General features: G+C 26.8%; 1 protein-coding gene and 1 long non-coding RNA gene across 2 annotated transcripts in view; one reads left to right on the forward strand and one right to left on the reverse strand.

Annotated features, from left to right (window-relative positions):
* Positions 1-1,523: 1,523 nt before the first annotated feature.
* Positions 1,524-25,199, forward strand: LOC127282188 (sialin). Its single transcript, XM_051306306.1, has 8 exons — positions 1,524-2,138; positions 17,875-18,092; positions 18,168-18,413; positions 18,711-18,795; positions 19,739-19,956; positions 21,274-21,423; positions 21,838-21,970; positions 22,833-25,199. The coding sequence occupies exons 1-8, from the start codon at positions 2,114-2,116 to the stop codon at positions 23,282-23,284; spliced, it is 1,527 nt and encodes a 508-aa protein (XP_051162263.1). The 5' UTR covers positions 1,524-2,113; the 3' UTR covers positions 23,285-25,199.
* Positions 25,200-26,110: 911 nt separating this feature from the next.
* The window catches only part of LOC127282193 (uncharacterized), a 150,359-nt gene continuing 148,574 nt past the window's right edge, over positions 26,111-27,895 (reverse strand). The window contains exons 11-12 of the long non-coding RNA XR_007843168.1: positions 27,401-27,835; positions 26,111-26,250 (exon numbers count right to left, since the gene is read on the reverse strand). This is a non-coding gene — a long non-coding RNA (uncharacterized LOC127282193). The remainder of the gene's footprint in view (positions 26,251-27,400; positions 27,836-27,895) is intronic.

The raw sequence follows: 27,895 nt of genomic DNA on the forward strand, positions 1-27,895 counted from the left end.
TGAATCTATAGATTTATAAACTAGAGATCTATGGGTTCATGATTTAAAGATCTAGATATCAATGTATCTATGATCGAGAGATCTATAGATTTATGGATCTATAGATCTATGATCTAGAGATCTATAACCTACAGATCTATAATCTAGAGATCTATGATCTAGAGATCATTGATATAAAAATCTATGATTTATAAATCTATGATTTAGAGATCTATGGATCGATGATGTAAAGAGGTCAATGGATGTATGATCGAGAGATCTATGGATCTACGCTTTAGAGATCTAAATATCAATGGATCTATGATCAAGATATCTATAGATTTGTAGATCTATAGATCGATGATTTAGGTATCTATGATTTAGAGATCTATGGATCTATGATCTAGAGAACTATGGATCTATGATCGAGAGATCTAGAGATTTATGATCTAGAGATCTATGGATCTACGATTTAGAGATCTAGATATCAATGGATCTATGATTGAGAGATCTATGGATCTATGATTTAGAGATCTAAATATCAAGGGATCTATGATCAAGATATCTATAGATTTGTAGATCTATAGATCTATGATTTAGAGATCTAGATATCAATGGATCTATGATTTAGAGTTCTATGGATCTATGATCTGGAGAACTATGGATCTATGATCGAGAGATCTATAGATTTATGATCTAGAGATCTATGGATCTACGATTTAGAGATCTAGATATCAATGGATCTATGCTTTAGAGTTCTATGGATCTATGATCTAGAGATCGATGGATCTATGATCTAGAGATCGATGGATCTATGATCGAGAGATCTATAGATTTATGATCTAGAGATCTATGGAACTACGATTTAGAAATCTAGATATCAATGGATCTATGATCGAGAGATCTATAGATTTTTGAGCTAGAGATCTATGGATCTACGATTTAGAGATCTAGATATCAATGGATCTATGCTTTAGAGTTCTATGGATCTATGATCTAGAGATCGATGGATCTATGATCGAGAGATCTATAGATTTATGATCTAGAGATCTATGGAACTACGATTTAGAAATCTAGATATCAATGGATCTATGATCGAGAGATCTATAGATTTAGAGATTTATGATCTAGAGATTTATGATATATAGATCAGTGATCTATGGATCAGTGAATAAAAAATAAATTTCTGAATTAAACGTCACACAGGGATTTTTATTAAAATATTATATCGCTTCATAAATGGGGAATTTTTCTGATAATTTTGGTTTTTACTTAATTGAAAAAAAATCCCTGATTTCAAAGTCTAAATTCTCGGTTTTTCTGAAACTTAAAAAATTATTTCTTTCTATTTCCATTTGTTTGGCACTCTAAGATTCTTTGATGCTTATTATACATATATGTTATTTGCTATGTATATATGTGTTTTAGAATTGAGAGGAACATTATATATATTAGAGGATCTTTCACGTCTAGTATTGCGATGACCCCTTCCACAGACTCGTGTACTCTTTTATTACGACATTGCGACATGACGTAGGCACAGACACGCGATTGCTATCGTTCACCAGAGAGCTATAGGGTTATTCCTTTAGTTTGAGTTGTACCACCCGTCGGCGCGCCAACGCTTGCGCTCTCTTCTTCATCTTCTTCTTCTTATAGAAAAAGAAAAAAAAAAAGGAATAGAAAAAAAAAGTTGGCAAAAAACCACGAATAGTATTAGTGCGCCTAGCAAATGTCAACATACTCGCGAGCTTTTAAAATTCTTAATATACCTTTTGCCGGTTATAATCACATAGCTTTTCTTTCCTATTTTTATAATTAACACACATTTGAAAACGTTTTGAAAAAAAAAATCAAAATACGATACAGGAGATAGTGCAAAATTTAAAGTGACAAGTGCCTTATTTTAATAAAAGAAAAAAACTTAATTAACTTTTTCATCTTGAAGAAGAAAAAAAAAATCATAGAATATTTCTTGTGTCAACGATCTTCGAAGTGTTGCTCTTTAATTATTTTTTTTTCTCCCCATGTGTAACGGCAAAACTGACTCAAATGTGATTTGTTATTAAAATCAACCAACTATTCTGAAATTTTCTCTTCTAATTGTCTTCTAATTACAAATTTTCCAAACGATATGGCGTCTAACATAAAATACAACGGTGAGTTTTCACAAAAGGAAATAAAAATTCTCTTTTAAAAATTATTATTTTAAACATTTTTTATTACTTTACTAATATTAAAGAAATTTTATGATTAATTAAATAATTTTTTTTTTAAAGGACCCATTCCTAACGATTGTTAAAAAATAATTTAAAAAAAAATTGAAATACAAATTTTTAAAAATGATTTTTTCAATTATTATGAAAAACATAAGTGAATTGTCGTTTTCTATCGTTTGAATGTTATAAAAATGTTTCCAGAACATTATGCAATAGGCAAAAATAAAAAAAAATTCGTCGTTGATCGATGAAATTTAAAAATAAGAAAGGAATTATTATAAAAAATTTGTTTAATTAAATTTTCTATATTGAAAAAAATTAAACATCTTTTTTGAAAAATTATGTCCATTCATTATATTAAGCATATAGTTAATTAATATTTTACTTTTATTCTGTTTATTATTATTGCAATAACAGTATAATTAGAAATATATTATTAATAATAATAATAATTATTATTATTATTATAATTATTTTATTATTTAATAAAATTAATTAATAATTATATAATATTAATATTAATTATATAATATATAATATTAATAATATTAATTAATAATAATTATTATTATTATAATGATAATATAATAATAAATATAATAACAAATCTTCCGCTACCAATGTAAATAAACTACTACTTGTTCGTTTTGCAAATTAGTTCTCCAATTTAATTACGAAATTTGTTTCTCATGCCACAATGTAATATAGTTAAATTTTATTTTGAAAATCTCATTTAACATTGTCGTCAATTTATTTAGCAACACTGTTCTTTAATATTGCAATGTAAACAAAATATTTTTAGAAAATTTCAATTTAATTAAGAATTTTATATAGAAGAAAATTGTATATACTTTCTCGTCCCTTACATATATTCTAAATATAATGTCCTGGATTTCATAGTCTAAATATATTGTTCGTACTATCGTTGTATGTCCAGTGAAAATATGTATACCTATTATTAAAAAAAAATAAGTAAAAAAAAAAAAAAGAAAATTTGCCATCTCTTGCAAATAAATACATTGACGAAAATTTTTTATAAATATATCATTTAAATTCATAAATTCAAGCCAAAAGGAAAATGCTATTAATTTTAATAAATATACACTTTATACTAATAATAGAATTCTTCACTGAATCGTGATACACGTGTTGAGATTTCATAAATGTATATAGTATAGTGTATATACGAATAATTTTCAATTCTCTATAATATATCAAAGTCAAAATTTTTCGACAAAATAATTTAAAAAAAAAAATTTTTTTTTATTATTTATAAATTGATTTACATAACTTTTAAAAAAATTATTTAATTTTTCCAATATTCTGTTTTTATAAATGATCATAACTAATTAAATAAACATTATATTTAGGTCGAATGGGAAAAAAGATTTCAATGCTTGAATAAAAAATATCTGAATTTTCAAGTATATTGTCGAAGCAATATTGTAATTTTATTCAAATATTATAAAATAATCAGTACAGACGATAAATTTTTCTCTCAATTGTATTTAAATTTAAATTTCAGTATTTATCGGTTTTTTTTTTCCTTTTGTTATAACATCAATAACCCTGACAAAAAAGTTTCAAATTGAACGTTTAATCATATTATATAGTTTTGATAAGAATTATTTCAAGGCATTCCAAAACTTGTTTCCGAGACAATAAATTTTTATCTGAATTCTAAATTTTTAAAACTTAAATGAAAATTCTTTTTCAATTATTAGCAAAGTAATTTGTTTCATTTTAATGCTTAATTTCTATTCTTTTCAATCTTAAAAATTTAATTACGAATTAATCCGAAGCTAAATTAATGAAGGACTTATGGAGTATAACAATTTATCATCTGTTTTTAACTGAAAACTTTCCTCGAGTTCTAGAACCTTCATATCTGAAATTTTATTCGCCACTAATCGCTCATTTTTCAACGAGCCAAAAACCTTGGAGAGCATATATAAACTATTCTCTTTGCGCTGTGATTATTGAACAATTGAGAGAGAGAGAAAGAGATTCATTTCTCATTGACTAGATAATATTTTATTGTTATTTATACATTAATTCCTTCAATAAACGGAAGTTTATCGTTTGTATAACCAATTTTTTTTTCCTCATTCAGTCAATCTAATCTCTATATTTCATTGATATATTTAGATATTTCATATAATATACACTTGAAATATTAATCGAACTAATTTTCCAAATTATAGAGATTTAATTAACGCATTAAATATTATAATCAGTCATTTGTTAAAGATAAAGATTTCAATATGGATCAAAAGAGGAATATAAGAAAACTACAACAATTTCCTCTCAAGGGATTTTCAAGGGTGATTGTTGGAAACATATAAATATGGGGCATTCTTTCTCAACGGGAGAATTGCTCCCCCCAAAAATGGTTTGGGCGAAAAGAGTTCAGTTAGGTCTCAAATTTTAGGTATTTACGTCTATTTTGAAAAGCAAAGTGGCACTTTTTAAAATTCAAGATGGCGGATCTAATATGGCGGAAAATTAAAATAAAAATAGATTAAATTCACTTAAAATTTGTTACTCGCGAGTTTTTTGGGTCGCTGAATATGAATCTGAAGTCAATTTTGTTCCAGCAAGTCAGGATTTTTTCCTAACCTCAAAAAACATGTCGGATTTAATACAACAAGCAAATTTTTTTAAATAATCTCAAATTTGCTTAAACCCTGTTACTCAGGGGTTTTTGGGGTCGCTGATTTCGAATCTAGAGTCAGATTTTAAAAATTCAAAATGGCGGATCCAATATGGAGAACGAGTTTTTTAAAAACTATTGGATTCTTATGAAACTTGGTGGCTTTTCTTTTTCATATTCGTGCATTTTGTAATTTTTGTAATTGGTTTCTTTAGAATCCTCCGTGAAAAATAATGTTTCATTTGGTAGACATGCTACCAATTTTATTGTTTGTATAAAGTCCCCGTATTTATGTTGGGTAATTGATTACTAGCTTTAATATAGTCTTTGCCTAAACATCTTTCACAACTTCAAGATAATTCTTTTTGTTTGTAAACTACCAACAGAAAAAAAATTTTGATGAAATTTTAATTTCCTACAATGTTATAGGCCCTATAGTAAAAATGACTACCCTTAGCGTTTTTTTTCCTCAAGCTAGCAGAATTTGTTCTATTACCACTAAACTCGTGATTATTACGTCTATTATTATTACCCCCAAATGACCAGTTTCAAACATATATAGGCAAATTTTTTAAATTTCTGCAATATTAGATACACCATCTTTAATTTTTAAAAGAGCCAATATGCTTCTCATGACGATCTACCTTTTCAAATGTTGAAAATCTAACATCAGATTTATAATTAGCGACTCAAAAACCGTCAGATACTAAAAGTTTCATAAAAATTCAAGTTTTTTAAATTCTCGTCCGCTATATTGGATCCGCCATTTTGAATTTTCAAAAATCTATCTTCAGATTCGTAATTAGTGACCCTAAAACCCCTATATATCAAGTTTTTTAAAAATTCACCATTTTTTAAAAAACTCGTTCTCCATATTGGATCCGCCATTTTGAATTTTAAAAATTTGACTCTAGATTCGAAATCAGCGACCCCAAAAACCCCTGAGTAACATGGTTTAAGCAAATTCGAGATTATTTAAAAAAATTTGCTTCTTGTATTAAATCCGACATGTTTTTTGAGGTTAGGAAAAAATCCTGACTTGCTGGAACAAAATTGACTTCAGATTCATATTCAGCGACCCAAAAAACTCGCGAGTAACAAATTTTAAGTGAATTTAATCTATTTTTATTTTAATTTTCCGCCATATTAGATCCGCCATCTTGAATTTTAAAAAGTGCCACTTTGCTTTTCAAAATAGACGTAAATACCTAAAATTTGAGACCTAACTGAACTCTTTTCGCCCAAACCATTTTTGGGGGGAGCAATTCTCCCGTTGAGAAAGAATGCCCCATATATAAATATAACCGGCATGTAGTTACTTTCACAATGCATATAATGTATTCGTCAATACCACCGTAATTATCCATAATTACGGCATAATATAGTTTATGATTGGTCCATGGCACCATTTCGTCATTAATCTTGAGCAAGGTTAAAAATCGACATTCCATTATATGTAATTTCAAATCATCAATTCCTCGATATTTATGTTTATAGATTTTAATTAACAATTGATTATTATTTCATTTACCTATTGTCATTTCTTTAGACAACTTATAGTGCATCAACATAACATATGGAAAAGAAATTTTACAACAATCAATTTACACTAAAACTGATAAAATTTTATACCATTAATACCCCCAACACGTGAGAATAAGCAAATTTACTATATTGGGATCTTAGAATTAGTTCTAGAAATAATTTTAAACGTTGACAATTTTTTTGCAAAAAAATTATTTAAACAATTTAATATAAACAAATTATTAAAACAAATTGTTTGTAACAAATTATTAAAACAGTTTAATATAAACAAATTATTTAAACAAGTTAATATAAATAAATTATTTAAACAAATTGTTTATAACAAATTATTTAAACAATTCGTTGATTATTCAAACAATTAGTTATAAACACATTGTTATAAACAAATTACTTACACAATTTGTTCAATTGGTTCACAATTGGTTACTTATTCATACAATTAATTATAAACAAATTGAATAATTATTCAATTATTATTTATTATTATTAGTTATAAACAAATTGGTTAATTATTCGAACAATTAGTTATAAAAAATAGGTTAATTTTTCAAACAATTATTTATAAACAAATTGGTTAATTTTTCAAATAATTAGTTATAAACAAATTGGTTAATTATTCGAACAATTAGTTATAATCAAATTGGTTAATTATTCAAACAATTAGTTATAAACAAATTGGTCAATTATTCAAACAATTAGTTATAAACAAATTAGTACATTATTAAAATAATTTACCATATTATAAACAAATTTGTAATAAACAAATTATTTAAACAATTGGTTAATTATTAAAACAATTCGTTAATTGTTCAAACAATTAGTTATAAAAAAATGTTATTAACAAATTATTTATACAATTATTATAAACAAATCATTTAAATAATTTCCAATAAACAATTTGTTACTTATTCAAACAATTAGTTTTAAACAAATTGTTATAAACAAATTATTTAAATAATTCTTTAATTTTTCAAACAATTTGTTATAAACAAATAATGTTTTGCTAAATGAAAATTGGGAAAAATGTAAATTCCAATGTTTAATATGAAAATTTGACTATATATTTTCATAAAAATTGAGTGAAATAAAAACTCAATTCACAAAAAATTAATAATAATTAATTTCAAGGAGATAAACGAAATAGTGATTTAAAAAGTATATATTTAGTTTCATTAAATATATAAATATTTACTATTCACTTTGCCAAATGTCGTAAGAAGAAAAATGAAATAATTTTTTCTTTGGTACTGCAAAACTGAGTAATAAATATGAAAGCTAATCACAGAACAAACGCTCGCGTAATTTACAGTTATATTTCAAGATTAAATTCAATCAAGAAGAGTAACAAATATCTACAAATGAGATTGTAAACGATTTTCCTGACGCCAATTGAACTTAATGAATGAATGTCTCTTCCAACATTAACCTTTTGAATCATTTCAAATTCAATATAACCACATATATAAACTATAATCTCGCTTTTACCCTACGAACTCTACGTATACAATATAATTCAATCTATTATGCGGCTCGCTATTTTAGATCTTGTGCGCACCCACGTGGATCATTTAATGACATAAAGTATATATCCGAAACAAGTTCTAGTTCTAGGTGAAGGTAATTGATGCGATTATTTAACATCCTTGAGAATAACTCCATCTCTATATGCTACTTGAAACGAGAAAGCGAACAATTATATACTTGAGATTGTATCAAAAGTTATTGTCATGAATTAATCACTTGACATATTATAGATGAGGAACTTTAAAAAAAAATTTACGATTATGCTACGAAGCATTATTTTGAAACTATATTTTCTCTTATATTTTGTCACAAAAACAAAATCGGTTCAAAGCAGGTGAAATGTAGAGTTAAAGCAGGTTCAAATTAGGTTCAAAAAGGGGCTAAGTAGGAATAATGTAGAGTTAAAGTAGGTTTAAATTAGGTTCAAAAAGGAGCTAAGTAGGAATAATGTAGAGTTAAAGCAGGTTCAAATTAGGTTCAAAAAGGGGCTAAGTAGGAATAATGTAGAGTTAAAGCAGGTTCAAATTAGGTTGAAGAAAGGGTTAAGTAGGAATAATGTAGAGTTAAAGCAGGTTCAAATTAGGTTTAAAAAGGGGCTAAGTAGGAATAATGTAGAGTTAAAGCAGGTTCAAATTAGGTTGAAGAAGGGGTTAAGTTGGTATAATGTAGAATTAAAGCAGGTTCAAATTAGGTTGAAGAAGGGGTTAAGTTGGTATAATGTAGAATTAAAATAGGTACAAATATGTTTAATGCAGAGTTAATGTAGTTTTAAATTAAGTTTAAGGAAGGATCTATGTAGATTCAAAGTCAATATAACGCATAGTTAAAGTAGGTTCAAATGAGGTTCAAGAAGTGTCTAAGTAGGTATAATGTAGACTTAACATCGACTCAAGGAAAGGTCTAAGTAGCTATAATGTTAAAGCAGGTTCAAATTAGGTTCAAGAAGAGGCTAAGTAGGCAGAAAGTAGAGTTAAAATAGGTTTAAAGAAGGGTCTAAGTAAGTTTAATGTAGAGTTAAAGTACAAATCAGTTTCAAGAAAGGGTCTAAGTAGATTCAAATTAGGTTTAAGGAAGGGTTAAGCCAGTTCAAATAGGTTCAAAATAGAGTTAATGTAGGTTTAAATTAAGTTAAAAAAAAGGTCTATGTACATTCAAAGTCAGTACAACGCATAGTTAAAGTAGGTTCAAATCAGGTTCAAGTAGTGTCCAAGTAGGTATAATGTAGAGTCAATGTAGGTTCAAATTTTGTTCATGAAAGGGTGTAAGTAGTTTATAGTAGATATAATGATAGAGTTAATGTAGGTTCAAATTAGTATCAAAAAGGGTTTAAGTAAATTTTAATGTAATGTTAAAGTAGGTTTAAAGTAGAGTGTAAGTAGGTTTAATACTGTAGCAGTGTAGTGTTTAGTAGTGTAGATTCAATGTAAAATTTAAGATATTTTAATGTAGAGTCAAAGAAGATTTATTGTAGACTTAAATTAGGGGTAGGTTTAATACAGACTCTGAAAAGGTTTAATGTAGAGTCAAAGAAGTCGTTGTAATCCTAAATTTTCTTTTAAAAAGTAAGAATAATAAGTGTTGATTCTATTTTTAAGTTTTCCTTGAATGAAAAAGTTGTAAATTTTTAATGTAAATTTTGCTGCGTGTCATAAACAGTTGAAGAATTTAAAGTTCAGATGCGAAGAAGCAGAACATTTTTTTTTTTTTTTTGTTTTTGTAAGAAAATGCATTGCTTCCTCTTCAATATTTATATACATTATAGGACAAGTACACCATGCATACGACAATCACGTAATTTAATAATGGATTGAGAACCGACCGTGAAACAAGAGCGCACGAGGTGGGGTTTTGGACGTGAGAATCAAAAAATTGAGGTCACGGATGACCTTTAATGCATTTGGAGTAAGTGAAAGGATTAGTGCGTAATGAATAAACATCAATACATATAGTGAAACAAAAATACATTTTTCAATCAAAAATGTTCATTATGTTCTAGGCAAACAATTTTTGTAGAATTTTTAATTCTGTGTATTGCAAAAAAAACGCAGGGGGGTAACAAATTTTTGTTGACTCTACAAGCTTTATACGCGTAATCGTCCTATTTCAATATTGAATTTCTACGTCAACACTCTTGAATGAAAAAAAAAAATCTATGACGCTAATCTTTTCTCAGTAAACAATATATCTGTTAATTTTTTTTAGCAAAAAACAAATTCTTTTCTTTTCTAAACTCTGCTATCAAGAAATGTATGCAAATATTTGTTCATACAAACAAACAAAAAATGTTTATCAAGATTGTCAAACTATATATAATAATTTTAATTGAAACAAATGCATGAATGTAATCAAATTTTTTTTTTTTAAATCAAATATTTTTCTCAGTGAATAGATATGAAAATTGTTTTCTAATTTCTGAATTTAATTAAAAGAAAAACATCACGAATTACATATATGCGTCAATAAGAATTTTCATTGAGCAATTATTGATGATTGGAAGTAATTTGACAATTAGAATTTTTAAATACAACGAATCATCTGATGGGAAAAAAAAATTTCATCAACAACAAATTAATTTCTTCATTCCACGTGGGTTTTATTGAGAAAATAATTTTAATATTTACTTTCTAATATTCAATTACAATTTTATATTTATTAATTGGTTAACAATAAAAATAAATATATAGATATTTATTTTTATTATAAGTAAATTTAATAAAATAATTTGTTTATTATTTTACTATAACAAAAATTGTTGCAACAAAACTTGCTACTCTCTAAATTTTTACTAATTCAACAGAGTATAACAAAATTTGCTACTACAAAACAATCAAAAAAATATTTGTTCAATGAAAATTATCCAAAAAAAAAAAATATAAATGTGCATGAATTAATTCAATAAATATTGAAATATCTAAAATTAATAATTTCAAAAGCGACAATGTTAAGAAATAATATATGTAAAGTCTATATCTAAATGATTCCCTTTTATTTCGATAAGAATAAATTTATGAATTGGGAGCATATGTGCGGTTCAATGAAGTAATATTCCGTGACGTTACTATACGTTGAGTATAATTTTTCGATTAATTTATAATAGAAACATTATATATTATCTGCAAAAGAAGGCGTGTAAACATTATCAAAACTTTCTTCATATATATATATATAAAATAAAAAAGTCAAGTCGCGAGAATAAAATGAATTCATCACGTCAAAACATTGTAACTTATATATACATATCTATATATTCAAGAACGATTATATATACTCTGCCAACATGATAATAATTGCGAAATAAAAGGTTCTTATAAAGTTTACATTTATACACATTTTCCCGTATTAATAGATAGCCCGCGACAACCTCGAATAAATTATCTCATTTTGTTAGAAATATATATATATATATAGTTATTTAGCTAGCCAAAACGTTTAATTCCCACATTATTCCATTCAAGACCCTCAAGGTAATTCTTGCATCCACTTAAGACATCCTGTACTTTCCAATTAAATCTTCAAATCAAATTATACCTACAGACATTCCACAAATTCTCGTGTGAATTTATATACACATATATACACGGAGAGAAAAAACGAGCCTTTACAGCATGGACCTATGTATGCTCTCTTCGTACGCGCCTCTATCGTCCATCTTCGGTACCATCTCTTGCTGTAGTAGCTCGGCTCCTTACTATTTTAGTACGGGCAAGTGAAAATATAGTATAAGGTCGTACCGAAGATGGACGGTAGAGGCGCGTACGAAGAGAGCATATATAGGTCCATGCTGTAAAGGCTCGTTTTTTCTCTCCGTGTATGTGTATGAATTTATAGAATTGTCCATTATAAGTAATAATTGATAATAGTAGGCATTTAATAGAAAAGTAAAAATGAAATTTCTTTTAGTTCAGAATTTTTGTTTAAAACAGAGCTTCTTAAGTTTTGTTTTTTAATTGTTAAAGAAATTTTTTAAAAACTATCGTCAATTTATTGTTATACACTTCGATTGATTAAAATAACATTTTTTTACACATACCGACAACTATAACTACTGTTCATTATATCTACCGTCCATTATAACTACCGTCAATTATATCTGCCGTCAATCATAACTACTGTCACTTAAAACTACCGTGCATTATATCTAACGTCAATAATAACTACAGTCGATTATAACTACTGTTGGTTATAACTACCGTCGATTATAATTACCGCATAATCGACTGCAGTTGTAATGGATGATAGTTGTAACCAACAGTAATTATAATCGACGGTAGTTGTAACCAACAGTAGTTATAATTGACGTTAGATATAATTCACGGTAGTTTTAAATGACAGTAGTTATGATTGACGGTAGTTATAATCGACGGTACTTATAATGGACAATAATTGTAACCAACGGTAGTTATAATGTACAATAGTTCTATTCGACGGTAGTTACAATGGACAGTAGTTGTAACCAACAGTAGTTATAAGGGGCGGTAGTTATAACCAACAGTAGTTATAATCTACGGTAGTTATAATGGACAGCAGTTGTAACCAACGGTAGTTGTAATCATATAGTAGTTATATTCGACGGTAGTTATAATGGACGGTACTTATAATGGACAATAATTGTAACCAACGGTAGTTATAATTTACAGTAGTTATATTCGACGGTAGTTACAATGGACAGTAGTTGCAACCAACAGTAGTTATAATCTACGGTAGTTATAATGAACAGCAGTTGTAACTAACGGTAGTTGTAATCATATAGTAGTTATATTCGACGGTAGTTATAATTGACAGTAGTTTTAACCAACGGTAGTTATAATGTACAGTAGTTGTAAACAACGGTAGTTATAAGGAATGGTAGTTGTAACCAACAGTAATTATATAATCGACGGTAGTTATAATAGACGGTAGTTATAATCGACGGTATTTGTAACCAACGTTAGATATCATCAAATAAAATTTATAATACAAATTTTTAGGTATATATATTTAAAAATATCCGTTATTAATTGACGGTAAATACTGTTATTCAATGAACGGTAGTTTCGGCTGATAAAATTGCGACAATCACTTTAAAAAAAAAAATTAGAAAAAATTAATTTTTAAATATCACTAATCTGAAATTAAAAATAACAGTTTAAGCTAAAAATATCTAAATGCTTATAATGACACTTGTTTACTTGCAATCAAAACAAATGAAAGAAGATGAAGAAGAAGGGAAAAAAAAGAACGAATCATTGCTCTCTCAATGATAATAATATACTTGATGTATATATGTTAATTACTTCACAAGTATTTCATAATAAATGAAGCAAAGTCTAAAATTTTGTAGAGCAAATATGCTACACGCAATTTTGAAAAAAGTTTGCAACATTTTTTTCCTCTGATCAATTAATCTTTAGATCGTTCTTCTTTTTCTTCTTTTTTTTGTAATATATAGATGATGACCTCTAATATAGGAACGTGCGCGAACATCCAAGATCATGACCTTGATTAAACAAATGACGTGATTCATTTATATTATCGAGATGAGTAACTGATAATGCAATCCATTTGAAAATTACTTGTTTACATATATATATATACAATATGTGCGTATATGTATATACTATTGTTTGAATTAATAATCAAGCGCAAATTTGTAGGCTCGATTAAAATTACGACACACACTTGTACATATATATATATATATATATATATATATATATATATATTGTTGTTTTATAATTTGGCGTAACATTTATCAATTCTATAAATAATAAATATACGTCACTTACGACGACTTTGATTACAAATTCAGAGCCAATGAAAAATTGAGGCTTGTCACACTTGCAACTTTTTAATAAAACCTTGACCGTGTGTCATTAACTTTGTGACTCATGAAAAAATTTTGCTGACACTTTGGAGACAGTATAATATTATATAATAATAATAATAATAATAATAATAAAAATCCGTTTACATCGTTAAAAGAATGCAAAAATTTATGAATTTCTGTCATATCCAAAAAAAAACAGAATAACTACTTTGTAATTCAAATTAGTATAAATTTTTAGTAAAATATTACTATTTGGTTTGGTAATATTTTTTTACTAAAGTTCAATTAGTAATAGTAAAATTTTCATCTTGGACAATTTTTATTTAACTGGATTTAAATTAAGAAACACAGAAAATTAAAAGGCATTAAAATAAGCTGCAATGCTTTTTATTTTAATCCAATTTTGCTTATTTTAATATCAAAATGAATTAAAATAAGAAAAATTGGATTAAAATAATAAGCGTTGCTGCTTATTTTAATGCCTTTTAATTTTCTGTGAAAATTTTTTATTTACAGAATTTCCACCTAGCCGAATATTTATTAAATGAAACATTAAATTTCCATAAGATTGTAATAAACATTGTCATGATAATGATTAGATAAGACAGTTGATTTTAATTGATACTTTCTGATGCTGGAATGACATAATATTGTCTGTTTAAATTATGTTTGCAAATCATTATTCTCTATTATATAGACAAAGTACGACGCAAAATAATCTGGATTAAATATTGACAACAAATATATAAACATTGTACGAAATAAATTTTTTTTTTACATTTAATAAATCAATTTGAATCTGTAATAATTTTTTTCCGTTATTTAAATTTGTAAAAAAAAAAAAAAAAAATTATGAATAAAAATTTCAAAAAATTTAATTATAAATTCGAATGAAAAATAAATCTTATGAAAATTTACTAGATGATTGCATTAGAAATAATGAAATATATTTTTAAATTTTATTTATTGTAAAAGGAAAATATTTATATTGTGAAATGATGGTAAATTTTTTAATAACTTAACAAACTTTCCTTATTAATAGGAGGAAAAATAATTAATTATATTTTGGAAAAGAATGGGAAAAACAAGAAAATTTATTAATAATCGTTATAAAATTAATACTAATTCAATTTTTTTTAGTAAAAAAAATGACGTCAACTTTATTTTTAATAAAACACTGCAAAAATTTATTAAAAATGTTTAATTTTAATTTATAATTAAATTAATTATTTTTGGGAACCTAGCAATTAGTAACAGAAATAATTTTTTACAGAAAAAATTTTTTTGCACAAATTATTAAAACAATTTGTTTATAACAAATTAATTAAAAAATATTAATTAACATTAGTTAAAAAAAACTATTTTACAAAAAATTTTCTATATTAAAAATTATTTCTAAGGCTGATGCTAGGATCACAATATTTATTATTATTATTATTATTATTATTATTTAGTTTTTTAACTATTTTTCTTTTAATGTAAATAACACTTGCAACTCTCTATTGTAAAAAAAAAGTTTTTTGTTGTTATGTAATTTGTACAATATCCGGGAATTTGAGTGGTATAATCGTTCAGAATTCCCAGCTCATTTAATAACAATTAATCTCTCTGTTATTTATTATTCAATGAAATGCATTCAGTATCATTGCTGAGGTACAGAGCAAGGCGAAGGCTAACAATATGTATTAATGGCCTAGGTAGCGGATCGCAACTATTTATAGATTCTTTGACGTTAGCAAAAACTACAGACTGTCTACTGTATATATTTTCAATTTTCAATAGTCATTAGAAATAGTTTTTTTTTATTTATTTTTTTATTTTTAATACCTTTTTTAAAAACCATATTTTAACAAATTGTCTTTAAAAAAAATTGTTTCTCATTAAATGTATAATTATTATAATTATTAAAAATATGCGGCTAATTATAACTAATTAAATTTACTTCATTTAATGTTCATTAATGCTAATTGATTTAATTTTCATAATTATAATGGTATATTTATTATATAAAATATTGAAATTTTTTTTTTGAATTATTTTTCATTCGTTATGTAAGATTCTATGTGTATTTTTTATTCATAAACTACTAAAAAAAAAAAAAAAATTTAAGTACATAAGTACTTTTTTAGTGTTCATTGATGTCACACTTTGGCAAAAACCCAAAATAATTGCAACACGTCGCGTACTCTGGGTTTCACAAACATTAGTAAAATATAAATGAGTCATTATGTTTATTTCAATTTCATTTGTGGTTCTTTGTACTTTTTAATCAATTTATTTGCTTTTAATTAATTTATTAAATTATTTTTTAAAAAAATGATTTTCAGAGAAGAAATAACCATTATTTTTCTAAATAATTACCCATTTTTTACAATCAAAAATCATAATAATAGGTTTATGATTTCTCAGAATTATTATATTTTACATTATTTTTATGTAAAATGAAAAATGTTTTCTTAAAATGCTACTAAAATTCAATTACATAATAAACTTTCCTCATAGAAATATAGGGGAAAAAAATTGATAATCGCAATTATGAAAGAAAAAATGATAGAACAAAAAAAAATTAATTTATATAAAATATTATATTAAATAATATTTAATATTATATAAAATATTTATAAAATATATATTTTTTTTCTAATTTTTCCACGATAATTTATAAGATTAAATTTCTAAAATAAAAATTAGTGTCTATAACTTAGTAATCAAGTCATTATAAATGATAAAGATTTTGATTCCGAGGGCGAACAAGATTGACCCAGGTCTATTAGATATTCTTCAATGCTTGATAATTACATCGTACCATCCAAAGTTCAAAAACAAAAAGAGTAATAATTTATATGTAGTTTTCAAAAGATTAAAAAAAAGTTATCGAGAATTAAAAAATTTAAAACACTAGGACCTTCAAAAAATTTTCTACTCAACATTTCTTTTTTTTTTATTTGCATTTTTTCGTTAAACTACCGTCAGTTGCTTCCACCGTCAGTTACAACAATCAACAGTTGTAACTACCGTCAGTCCCAACAACTACAATTTATTACTGACGTTAGTTACAACAACTGATAGTTGTAACTACCATCAGTTGCAACAACTGGTAGTTGTATCTATCGTCTGCTGCAACAACCATCAGTTGTTTCTACCGTCAGATACAACAACCAACAGTTGTAACTGCCGTCAGTTGTTTCTACCGTGAGTTTTAACTACTAATAGTTCTTACTACCGTCAGTTGCAACAACTATCAGTTGTTTCTACCGTCAGTTCCAAAAATATTATTTATTACTACCGTCAGTTACAACAACTGACAGTTGTAACTACCGTCAGTCCCAACAAATATAATTTATTACTATCGACAGTTGCAACAACTGATAGTTGTAACTACCATCAGTTGCAACAACTATCAGTTATTTCTACCGTCAGATACAACAACCAACAGTTGTAACTACCGTCAGTCCCAACAACTATAACTTATTACTATACTGTCAGTTGCAACAACTATCAATTGTTTCTACTGTCAGTTACAACAACTATAATTTATTACTATCGTTAGTTGCAACAACTGTCAGTTGTTTCTACCGTCACTCCCAAAAAATATTATTTATTACTACCGTCAGTTACAACAACTGACAGTTGTAACTACCGTCCGTCCCAACAATTATAATTTTTACTACCGTCAGTTGCAACAACTATAACTACCGTTAATTACAACAACTGGTAGTTGTAACTACCATCAGTTGCAACAACTGGTAGTTGTATCTATCGTCTGCTGCAACAACTATCAGTTGTTTCTACCGTCAGTTACAAAAACCAACAGTTGTAACTACTGTCAGTCCCAACAATTATAACTTATTACTATACTGTCAGTTACAACAACTATCAGTTGTTTCTACTGTCAGTTACAACAACTGACAGTTGTAACTACCGTCAGTTGCAAGAACTATCAGTCTTTACTACCGTCAGTTGCAAGAACTATCAGTCTTTACTACCGTCAGTTGCAACAACTATTAGTTGTTTCTACCGTCAGTTGCAACAAGTGAGAGTCGTTACTACTGTCACATGTAATTACCATCAGTTAAAACAATCATTAGCTATAACTACCGGCAAATTGAATCATCAATATAATTGCAATTTTTTCTTTTTGTTTTTAGGAGGGCTATCATGTCGTCAGGTTTTAAATATAATGGTGATATTTGGATTTATGATCAACTACATGCTTCGAGTAAATTTGACAATTGCCATGGTCGCTATGGTTTATCCAACTACAAATAAATCACATTCCAATACAACGCTAGAAAATGTTAATACATTTAATAATACTGTCAACATTCCAAAAATTAATTCTACTTACGAAACTCCTAGTCAGTTAGTAAGTATTTTTGTTATTTGTTTTATGTTTTTTTCTCTCTTTTTTTTATTTAACTATAAAAAATGACACTTTCAGGAAGGAAGAGAACAAACGAAATATCATTGGAATGAATACGAGCAAAATTGGATATTCGGTAGTTTTTTTGCCGGTTATATTTTGACAGAAGTACCAGGCGGTAGAATGGCTGAACTTTTTGGTACTAGAAGAGTTTTTGGATATAGTATGCTATTTTCTAGTTTAATTACACTATTGACACCGGGAGCGGCATCACTTGGTTTTGCCTTTGTCGCTGCCTTACGAGTACTTTTAGGATTCTTTCTGGTAAAAACATTATTATTTTTATTGCAAAAAAAAAAAAAAAAATCATTTAGAAAATTTCTCTTTCAATTCCAAGAAGAGAAAAAAGCATAAACAAAAAATTTTTTTTTACTTGAATAATTTAATTTTAAACTGATAAAGGAGTATAGTTTGATTACAGAAAGAAAAATTAATGATAAAATAGTAAATGGAAAATTTAACAAATTATTCTTGTATTATCATCGATATATTTTTAATTTTCCGGCTGTACGTTAATTATTTAAATAATGATCTTAATTAATTGATTTTAATGAATTACAGGGTGCCACGTGGCCAGCAATTCATCCAATGACAGCTGTTTGGATTCCACCAAATGAGCGCAGCAAATTCGTATCGAATATGATGGGTAAGGGAATGATTTGAATTATCATTAATACTGACGTCTGACATACAGAGACGTGCGTATCAGCAGTAAAAATTCCATTAATGTTAACTTTGTTCGATGATTAATTATTAGTGCTATAATTGAGATAATTAACTCCTTATATAAAACATTTTATGTATATATATATATATATATATATATATATATATATATATATATATATATATATATATATATATATATTTGAGAACAATGCCATTCGATAACTTGGTATTTTATAATAATGTTTTATAAACACAATAAATAAGATCCACGTGCTATTTTTTCTTTTTCTTCAAAAAAAAAAAAAAAAAATTATATATAAGTCCAAGTTCTTTAACCTTGAGGGTAAAAAATATTTTCTTTATATCAATCACGTAGTTTGTAGTACATTAGAAAATGAAACTAAACATTATTTGACTATAAATCATTCAAGCACAAATGATTTAGTCATGGGTTTATTTAATTATAGTTCATTGAATACGAGTTAGTATTAAATATTCAGCTTCTGGTTTTATTATCTCTTTTATTATCTTCTTTATCATTTCTAATTTATACTCTGTACGAATTGTTGGATTAAAAAAAAAAAAAAAAATGATTGAAAGGTGGAAATATTTTAATGAGACTAAATTGTAGTGTTGGAAGGTAAAAATTCATGTCAGGGACAGTTTGTTGATATATATTTTATTTTTTTTTTATGCCAAAGATATTGGTATGGTAGAGATATGGTATGAAATTCTTAATGAATATGAGGATCGTAATAAAGTGCAGAGAATGAGTGTAAGAAGCCGTTACAAATAACCCGCGCACCTATGTAATATACCAAATGGCAAATTGTTTCAAGTTTCTGCTGTTAAAGTTCTTTCTCTCTATCTCTCTTCTTTCCAAAGCTATTATTATAAAAAAAACACGCCCCTTTTTTTAGCTTCCGCCCTGGGTGCTGCTATCACAATGCCAATTTGTGGATATCTCATTGCATCCCTTGGATGGCAATCTGTTTTCTATGTTACCGGAGGAATTGGATTTATCTGGAGTCTAACGTGGTTTTTCCTCGTTTTTGACTCACCGGCACAGCATCCACGAATTTCTGACAGTGAGAGACGATTCATCGAGGAATCAATTGGAAATACATCCACAAAAAAGGTTTAACAGAATTGCTAAATTTTTTATTACTCCCTTTTTGTGGTTTCTTTTATTTTTAATTCTTAAGTTTAGGAAATAAAAGTTGAATTTACTGTATAAGATGCAACTATTTATCAGTTGTAATTACTGTCATTTAAAATTATCATTGGTTGCAAAAATTGTCACTTGTAAGTTCCACATACCGTCAATTGTCAATTTTGTTAGTTTTTTTAAAATAAAAAATTTGAACTACAGTTAACTACAGTCAACAACTATCAGTTTGTTTTTACCGGCAGTGGCAGCAACTATCAGTTCTCACTACCGTCAGTTGCAACAACTATTAGTTTTTACTACCGTTAGTCCCAACAACTATAATTTATTAATACAACTATCAGTTGCTACTACTGTCAGTTGCCACAACTGACGGTGATAGCAACTGATAGTTGCTGCAACTGACGGTAAAAACAACTGATAGTTATTGCAACTGACGGTAAAAACAACTGACAGATGTTGCAACTGATGGTAGAAACACCTAATAGTTATTGCAACTGACGGTAGTAAAAACTAAAAGTTGTTGCAACTGACGGTAAAAACAAACTGATAGTTGTCTCAACCGCCGGTAAAAACAACTGATAATTGTTGCAACTGACGGCAGTTACAACTATCAGTTGTTGCAGCTGATGGTACTAATCATTTATAGTTTTTGAGACTGATGATAGTAAAAACTAATAAATTTTTTTTAAAATAAAAATTAGAACTACCGTCAGCTGCAACAACTATCAGTTGTTTTTACCGGCAGTTGTAACAACTATCAGTTTTTACTACCGTCAGTTGCAACAACTATCAGTTGTTTTTACCGTCAATTGCAACAACTATCAGTTCTTACTACCGTCAGTTGCAATAACTATTAGGTGTTTCTACCATCAGTTGCAACATCTGTCTGTTGTTTTTACCGTCAGTTGCAACAACTATCAGTTGTTTTTACCGTCAGTTGCAACAACTATCAGTTCTCACTACCGTCAGTTGCAACAACTATTAGTTTTTACTACCGCCAGTCTCAACAACTTTAATTTATGACTACCGTCAGTTGCTACAACTGTCAGTTATTTTTACCGTCAGTAACAACTACCGTCAGTTGAATTTGTTAATATCTGCATCTAACATCACTTGCAATAAGCTGAATTTTCAAAAAAAAATTTGTTTCTTTAAACATTAATTTTTAAAAACCGATTAAAGTAAATCTTGTTTTCTTGCAATAAGAAAAACAACGATTTCTTCAATCTAGCAATTATTTTTTCTATGTAAAATTTTACATTTTTTTTTTTTTTTTTTTGACAGCATCATGCCGTGCCATGGAAAGCAATTGTAACATCAGCTCCGGTCTGGGCAATTGTTATCACTCACGTTTGCAGTGTCTTTGGTTATTTCACGGTTGTAAACCAATTACCAACCTACATGAAGAATATTTTACATTTCAACATTAAAGAGGTACATAACACTGACATATTTTCAAGAGTATGAATCTTGTCTTTTTTTTTTATTTTGCAGTCATATAATTTTCACAACCATTTTTCTTTACCTCTTTTTTTTATTATTATAATATATGTTTTCATATACAATCATGATTTAAAAATAAAAATTGTTTTTCACGTGAAACATAAATATTTTTTTAATTATTATTTTTCTTTTTATGGTATATATAAATTTTGTTACATATAAAGATTATAAAAGTTGTTTTCATAATAATTATAAAATTTTTTTAAATTGCAAAATATAAATTTTTTTATAATATGAAGCTTGTTTACTTTATTATTTTTTTTTTTTTAGTAAAAATAGAAATTTGTAATTGATTTTAAAAAGCAAAATGTTAATAATAATTAGTTAATTTTTTATTTCCTATAGAACGGACTCCTTTCCTCATTGCCATATTTGGGAAAATATCTATTTGCTCTCTCGATGTCAACACTCGCTGACTATTTAAGACGAACTAATAGATATTCAGTTACTTTTATTCGAAAGGCCTTCACAACTTTTGGTGAGTTTTACACATTTTGTAAAACAAAAAGTTTTGAAATTAAAAAATTTAGATCATAAAAATTAGAACAAAATTTAATAGAAAGAAAAAAATTTGGATAACAATATTAAATCAATGTTTTTTTAGCATTTGAAAGAATAATTTTTCAAGGGAAATAAATTTGTTTCTAGACTAATAAAAGCTGTGTAAAGCATTTTAACAGTCATTTAGTCAATCAAATTTAAACCAAGGAAAGAGAGGCGTCGTCCTTAATTGACCAGACAACTGAATTGCTTTTGTCTATAATTAAACCGCTTTTGCTCGACGATGCTCTATTTTCTAATTTTTTTTTTCAGTGATGTTTTATTATTAATTAAATTGTAAGAAAAGATTTTCCTGAATTTTTTTGAAAAAAGTTTTTTAAAGTTTTCCCAAAACAGAATTTTAAGCTATTCGAATTTTATTTTTATTTTAAATGCCAGAATTTACAATTCACCGAATTTTTATTTGATTGAATTCTTAAAACTTTGAACTTTTTTTTGTCCGAAATTGCAAATGGTCAAAGAAAAAACCTACAAAAAGATTTTGGAGTTAATTTTCAAAATTAACCGGTCAAAAATTATCAAAAAAATTTGTGTTTCGGTCAATTTTAAAATTCACAACGAAATTTTTATGTCGGTTGTTTATTCGGCCACTTGGAATTTCGGTCAAATGGAAGTTCGACGTTTTCGTAAACTATCAAATAACAATTTTTGTACAAATAAAAATTCGGTGACCATATATTTTTGTATTACCCTTTTTACAAATTTTGAAATCCCCTAAAAAATATATATATATATATCAAAATTGGGTTAAAAATTTGTTGTTTTTTTTTCTATTTTAGCCGTAATGAGCCCTGGTCTTTTGATGATACTTCAAGCAAATTTGGGAAATGATCGAGTGACATCTGTGACTATTTTCACATTAGCCTTGACATTAAATGGAGCAGTGACTGCCGGTTATCTTGGAAATGGTCTCGATATTGCACCAAATTTTTCTGGAACAATATTTGGTATTGCAAATACTCTCAGTTCATTGGGTGGTTTTCTCAGTACATATATGGTGGGAATTATAACAAATGAAAAATCTGGTACATTTGCACAGTGGCGAATTATTTTTTATATTCTATCGGCAACTTATATAATTGGTGCAATTGCATTTGCAATTTTTGGTACGGGCAATTTACAAAAATGGAATAATCCCGAGGAAGAGGAAATGGAGAAAAAGAAGCCAAAATTAGAAATTGAAAATGATAATGAAGAAACATTTCCTCTTAAAAATCAAAATAATGTGTGATAGAATAAATTTTTAGGGATTTTATGATTAAATTTTTTTTTAAAAAGAAAATATTAATTTTTTCTTTTTGAAACACAATAAAAGAACATCATATTGACTAATTAATTAAATTAATTAATATGACTTGACTAATTAAAAAAAAAACGATGAAAAAATTAAATCGGAGAAAGTAGATAAAAAGGTGTTCATTTTTAAATTAAATTAATATATGACACGAAAAGATGATTTTTTTCGCTATAGTATTTCACAGTAGACAAAAATAGAAATACGCAGAAATCATGACCATCATATTTTTTTTTTTTTTTAAAGCAAATTTTTTTAAAATTGATTCAACAATTTTTTATATAAAACATTGTTATAAAAATATTTTAAAAATAGACTAATACAATTTTTATCCAATTTTTTAAAGTTTGAATATTATTTCTATGGAAAATTCGCTTTAAAAAAAATAATCGTACTGTTTTATAAAAAATATTTTCTTTTATTATTATTTTCTTTCTAGTGTAAGTCAATTCTGTACAAAGACAGTGAATTTAAAAAAATAATTTACTGTGATAATATTAATATAATTAAAATAAATTAGAACACTTAAAGAAAATTTGACATAAATGTTGATAATTATATATTGTTTTCTTTTTAACGAAAGAAAATACTGCAAAAAAAAAATTATAATTCAAGATAATAAAAATAAATAAATTTTCAATATTTCTTGAAGTGTTCTAAATTAAATTGTAAATTTAGTGCTGCATCAGCACTTAAAGAAAATGTTATTTTAGGCATAAAACTCGCATGGAAAGTTCAAAGTACATACAATGTTTGTTTTAATATTAATGATAAAAATCATATACGATTTGCATATCAAATTTTTATATTTATATTTTTTTCATAAATTTTTTTAAAATATTTATAATAATTTAATTAAACAATTTTTTTTCAATTTTAAAAGTTATAGTGACAAATAATAAGAAAAAAAATTTTTTTCTTTTATGATCAATTATTTAAAAGAAAAAACTTTTTTTGATAAATTATTTTTGAACTTTCTTTTGGAATTTTATGTTTTTTTTAAAATATAATCCAATAAAGAAAAGTGATCTGATGACAAAAAATGATCACGTAAATACATAGTATTATTAGCAAAACTATTTGATGTATAGTTCGTCTGGAAATACTGATTTGTGACTTTTATGCGAGAATTTATAATCAAACTCGATAAATGTTGTAACTGTTGTATAAATTATAAATAAATTAATTGAAAGTAAATTTAAAATTAATTCGAATTAAATTTATAATTAATTGAAAGTAAGTTTACAATTAATTAGCTAATTAAATAAATTTACAGCAATAGTTAATTGTAAATTTACAGTAAATCAATTAAACGTACATTAGAAAAAATTTCTTAATTATTTTTTTTAAACAAACAAAAAAAAGAGTTTGATTTTTTCTTGACAAATTTTTAACTAAAAAGTCATTAGTGACTTTTTCTTTAAGAAAAAAAAAATATTTCAACATTTTGAATAAATTAATACGAAATAATTTTAAAGTATGTAATTAAAAATTATTAACTAATATTATAGTAATAGTAATTTAAATAACTTTATGTTAAGCTTGCACGTCAGTAACATCGTGAAAACTGAAACAAAACCAAAGTTGTGATATGTTTACAATTAGTACCAACAATGATAATTAGCTAATATTGAAAATAAATAATAAGCAATTTTTGTATAAAACGTAAATTTAAAAATGTTTATGTTTCCGTGAAAAATATGTGTATAATAAAAAATAGAAAAAGAGAGATTTTTAATTTTCAAAAAAAAAAAAAAAAAAAATATGTGAAAATAAAAACAATTTTCTTCCGATGTCCTGTTCACACATTTATAAGTTAAATATTTAAATAAATTATCTATTTTTAAGTAAATTGGATTTTTTATTACAAAAAATAAAATTTTCGTTAGTATTCATCTGAAATAGAAAAAAATGTTGTTAATAAAAACCTAAAAAAAGAAATTAATTATACAAAAAATTGTAAATGTGAGAAATAGAAAAAAAAAACTTTCTTACCACGATGATCTTCCTGAAAGAAAAATTATTAAACAGCAAACAATAATTTTAGTTAATTTGTTAAAAAATTTTGTTTTTTTCCAAATAAATATAAATATTTTTTACAAGAGAAAAAGACGATAGCGACACATGTATATCATGCAAAATTCTTATAACTAAAACCGTTCGCACACAAAAAAAAAAAATTTCCTACCTATACCTATATTTAAAAAAATTTTTACACCACATTCATGAAAATAACGTCATTTCTAGCGATTTTTAAAAGTCGCGAATACCTGACGTATATGGCACTCACACATACTACCCAGGTGCAAATAGACCTACACTAGGGATTACGTCCCGGGACACATCCGTCACCTGAGCTTAAACCTTCACCAAATAACAATCAGACAAGGATGAATGTAATAATTATTTAAATTCAATTTTAAATCTATCTTAATGCATATGAAATTTTTTTTAAATGCAAAAAAATTTAATTCACTTTTTCAATTTCCAAAAAGAATTAAATAATGCATAATACAAAATATAATTTAGAAATTATGTTTGATAAAAAAAAAATTTCTAAACAAATGTAAAGAATTAAATAATGTTTAAAATTCAAAATCAATTAAATGAAAAGAAAGGGAGGGAGGCGTAAATCAAAACATGTTCATCTGAAATAAATAATTTTCAATACCGTAATTAATTTTTAAAATAGAAGGTATATTTGAGAAATTAAATATTTCAGGTTGTGTCGCTATACATTCGTAGAAAAAAATTCGACTCACCGATCGCGAATTCCCTCGACGGAGCGATGGCAGCATCGCCTCTTCTGGACCAGTTCCCCAGTGGCCCCTCTTCGATACGGGGAGACCGGGAAACTATGCAGGGGCCATGCTTTCTCTGCATCCTCCTTCCTGTCCTTCAGTCTGAAATATAAAAAAGTCAAAATATTTTTTTTTTTTAAATAAATAAATAAAAAGGATGTTTAATAATCTTCATACTGTTTTTTAGGGTTTCGTGGCCCAGGCCCAAAAGCCTTACAGTTTCACTTTGGCGTCCGTCCATCCGTTCGTCATACACTTGAACGGTTGCCATGGTAACATGGCAGCAGTTAGCATAGCAACCGTTTCTATGACAACCGCTACTATAGCAAATGTTTCCATAGTAACCATTACCATAGCAACTGTTTCCATAGTAACCGTTACCATAGCAACTGTTTCCATAGTAACCGTTTCCATAGTAACTATTGCCATAGTAACTAAATGTTTCCATAGTAACTTTTGCCATAGTAACTGTATCCATAGTAACTTTTGCCACAGTAACTTTTGCCATAGTAACTAATTGTTTCCACAGCAGCCGTTTCCATACTAACAGTTACCATAGTAACCGTTTCCTTAGCAACCGTTTCCATAGTAATAATCGTTTCCTTAGCAACCGTTTCCATAGTAATAACCGTTTTCTTAGCTACCTTTACTATGGCAACTGTTTCCATAGTCACCGTTACCATAGCAACTTTCCATAGTAACCGTTTCCTTAGCAACCGTTTCCATAGTAATAACCGTTTTCTTATACCTTTACTATGGCAACTGTTTCCATAGTAACCGTTACCATAGTAACTGTTTCCATAGGAACCGTTACCATAGCAACTGTTTCCATAGTAACCGTTTCCATAGTATCTGTTTCCTTAGCAACTGTTTCTATAATAACCGTTACTTAAGTAACCTTTTCCTTAGCATCCGTTACTATGGCAACTGTTTCCATAGTAACCTTTCTTAAGCTACCGTTACTACGGCAACTGTTTCCATAGTAACCGTTTCCTTAGCTACCGTTACTATGGCTACTGTTTCCATAGTAACCCTTTCCTTAGCTACTGTTACTATGGCAACTGTTTCCATAGTAATCGTTTCCATGACAACTGTTGCCATAGTAAAAACAAAAACTATTTTTTATTATATTTTGTCCTGAATTTTCAATGTTATGAAACCCTAGATGAAGTCGCTTTGCGCCTGCTTCTCTTGCTGATTTTTTTTTCCTTAATTATTATAATTAGAAAATAAAAAAATATATATATCTTACCGTGGACACCCTTCGCCCATGCCCGATCTTCATCCCGAAGCGGCACTCGAACGATGTTTTCCAGAAATTGGCACAAAAAAAAAATACTCACTCGCGATTTAAAAATTTTTTGGACACTCCCGAACCACGTGTTTAATAATTAAAACTTCTTTTTTTCTAATTAAACGATCGCGGTTTTAAATAATTACCAATACTCCCGATAAAAAATTATTTTAATTAAAATTAACTCAAAAGTACATTTTTTAAAAAAATTAACATATCACTCGATCGCGGGTTTAAGAAATACGAGCACTCCCGATAGATAAAAATTTACTTATGTAAAAATATTGAAATAAAATAACGTCGCGAACACGTGGTCTTAACGACGAAATTGACGCGGGAATGCACTTTTCAAAAATGTATCGATACCGACGCTCATGTAGTGACCTCCAACACCTGCAAAAAAAAAAAATACAATGAATTTTTAAAGAAAAATGTAATAATAATTTTTCCACT

This window comes from Leptopilina boulardi, unplaced genomic scaffold, assembly GCF_019393585.1.
Source record: "Leptopilina boulardi isolate dan_hultmark-lab unplaced genomic scaffold, ZJU_Lbou_2.1 LbouV2_291, whole genome shotgun sequence".
Lineage (NCBI taxonomy): Eukaryota > Metazoa > Arthropoda > Insecta > Hymenoptera > Figitidae > Leptopilina > Leptopilina boulardi.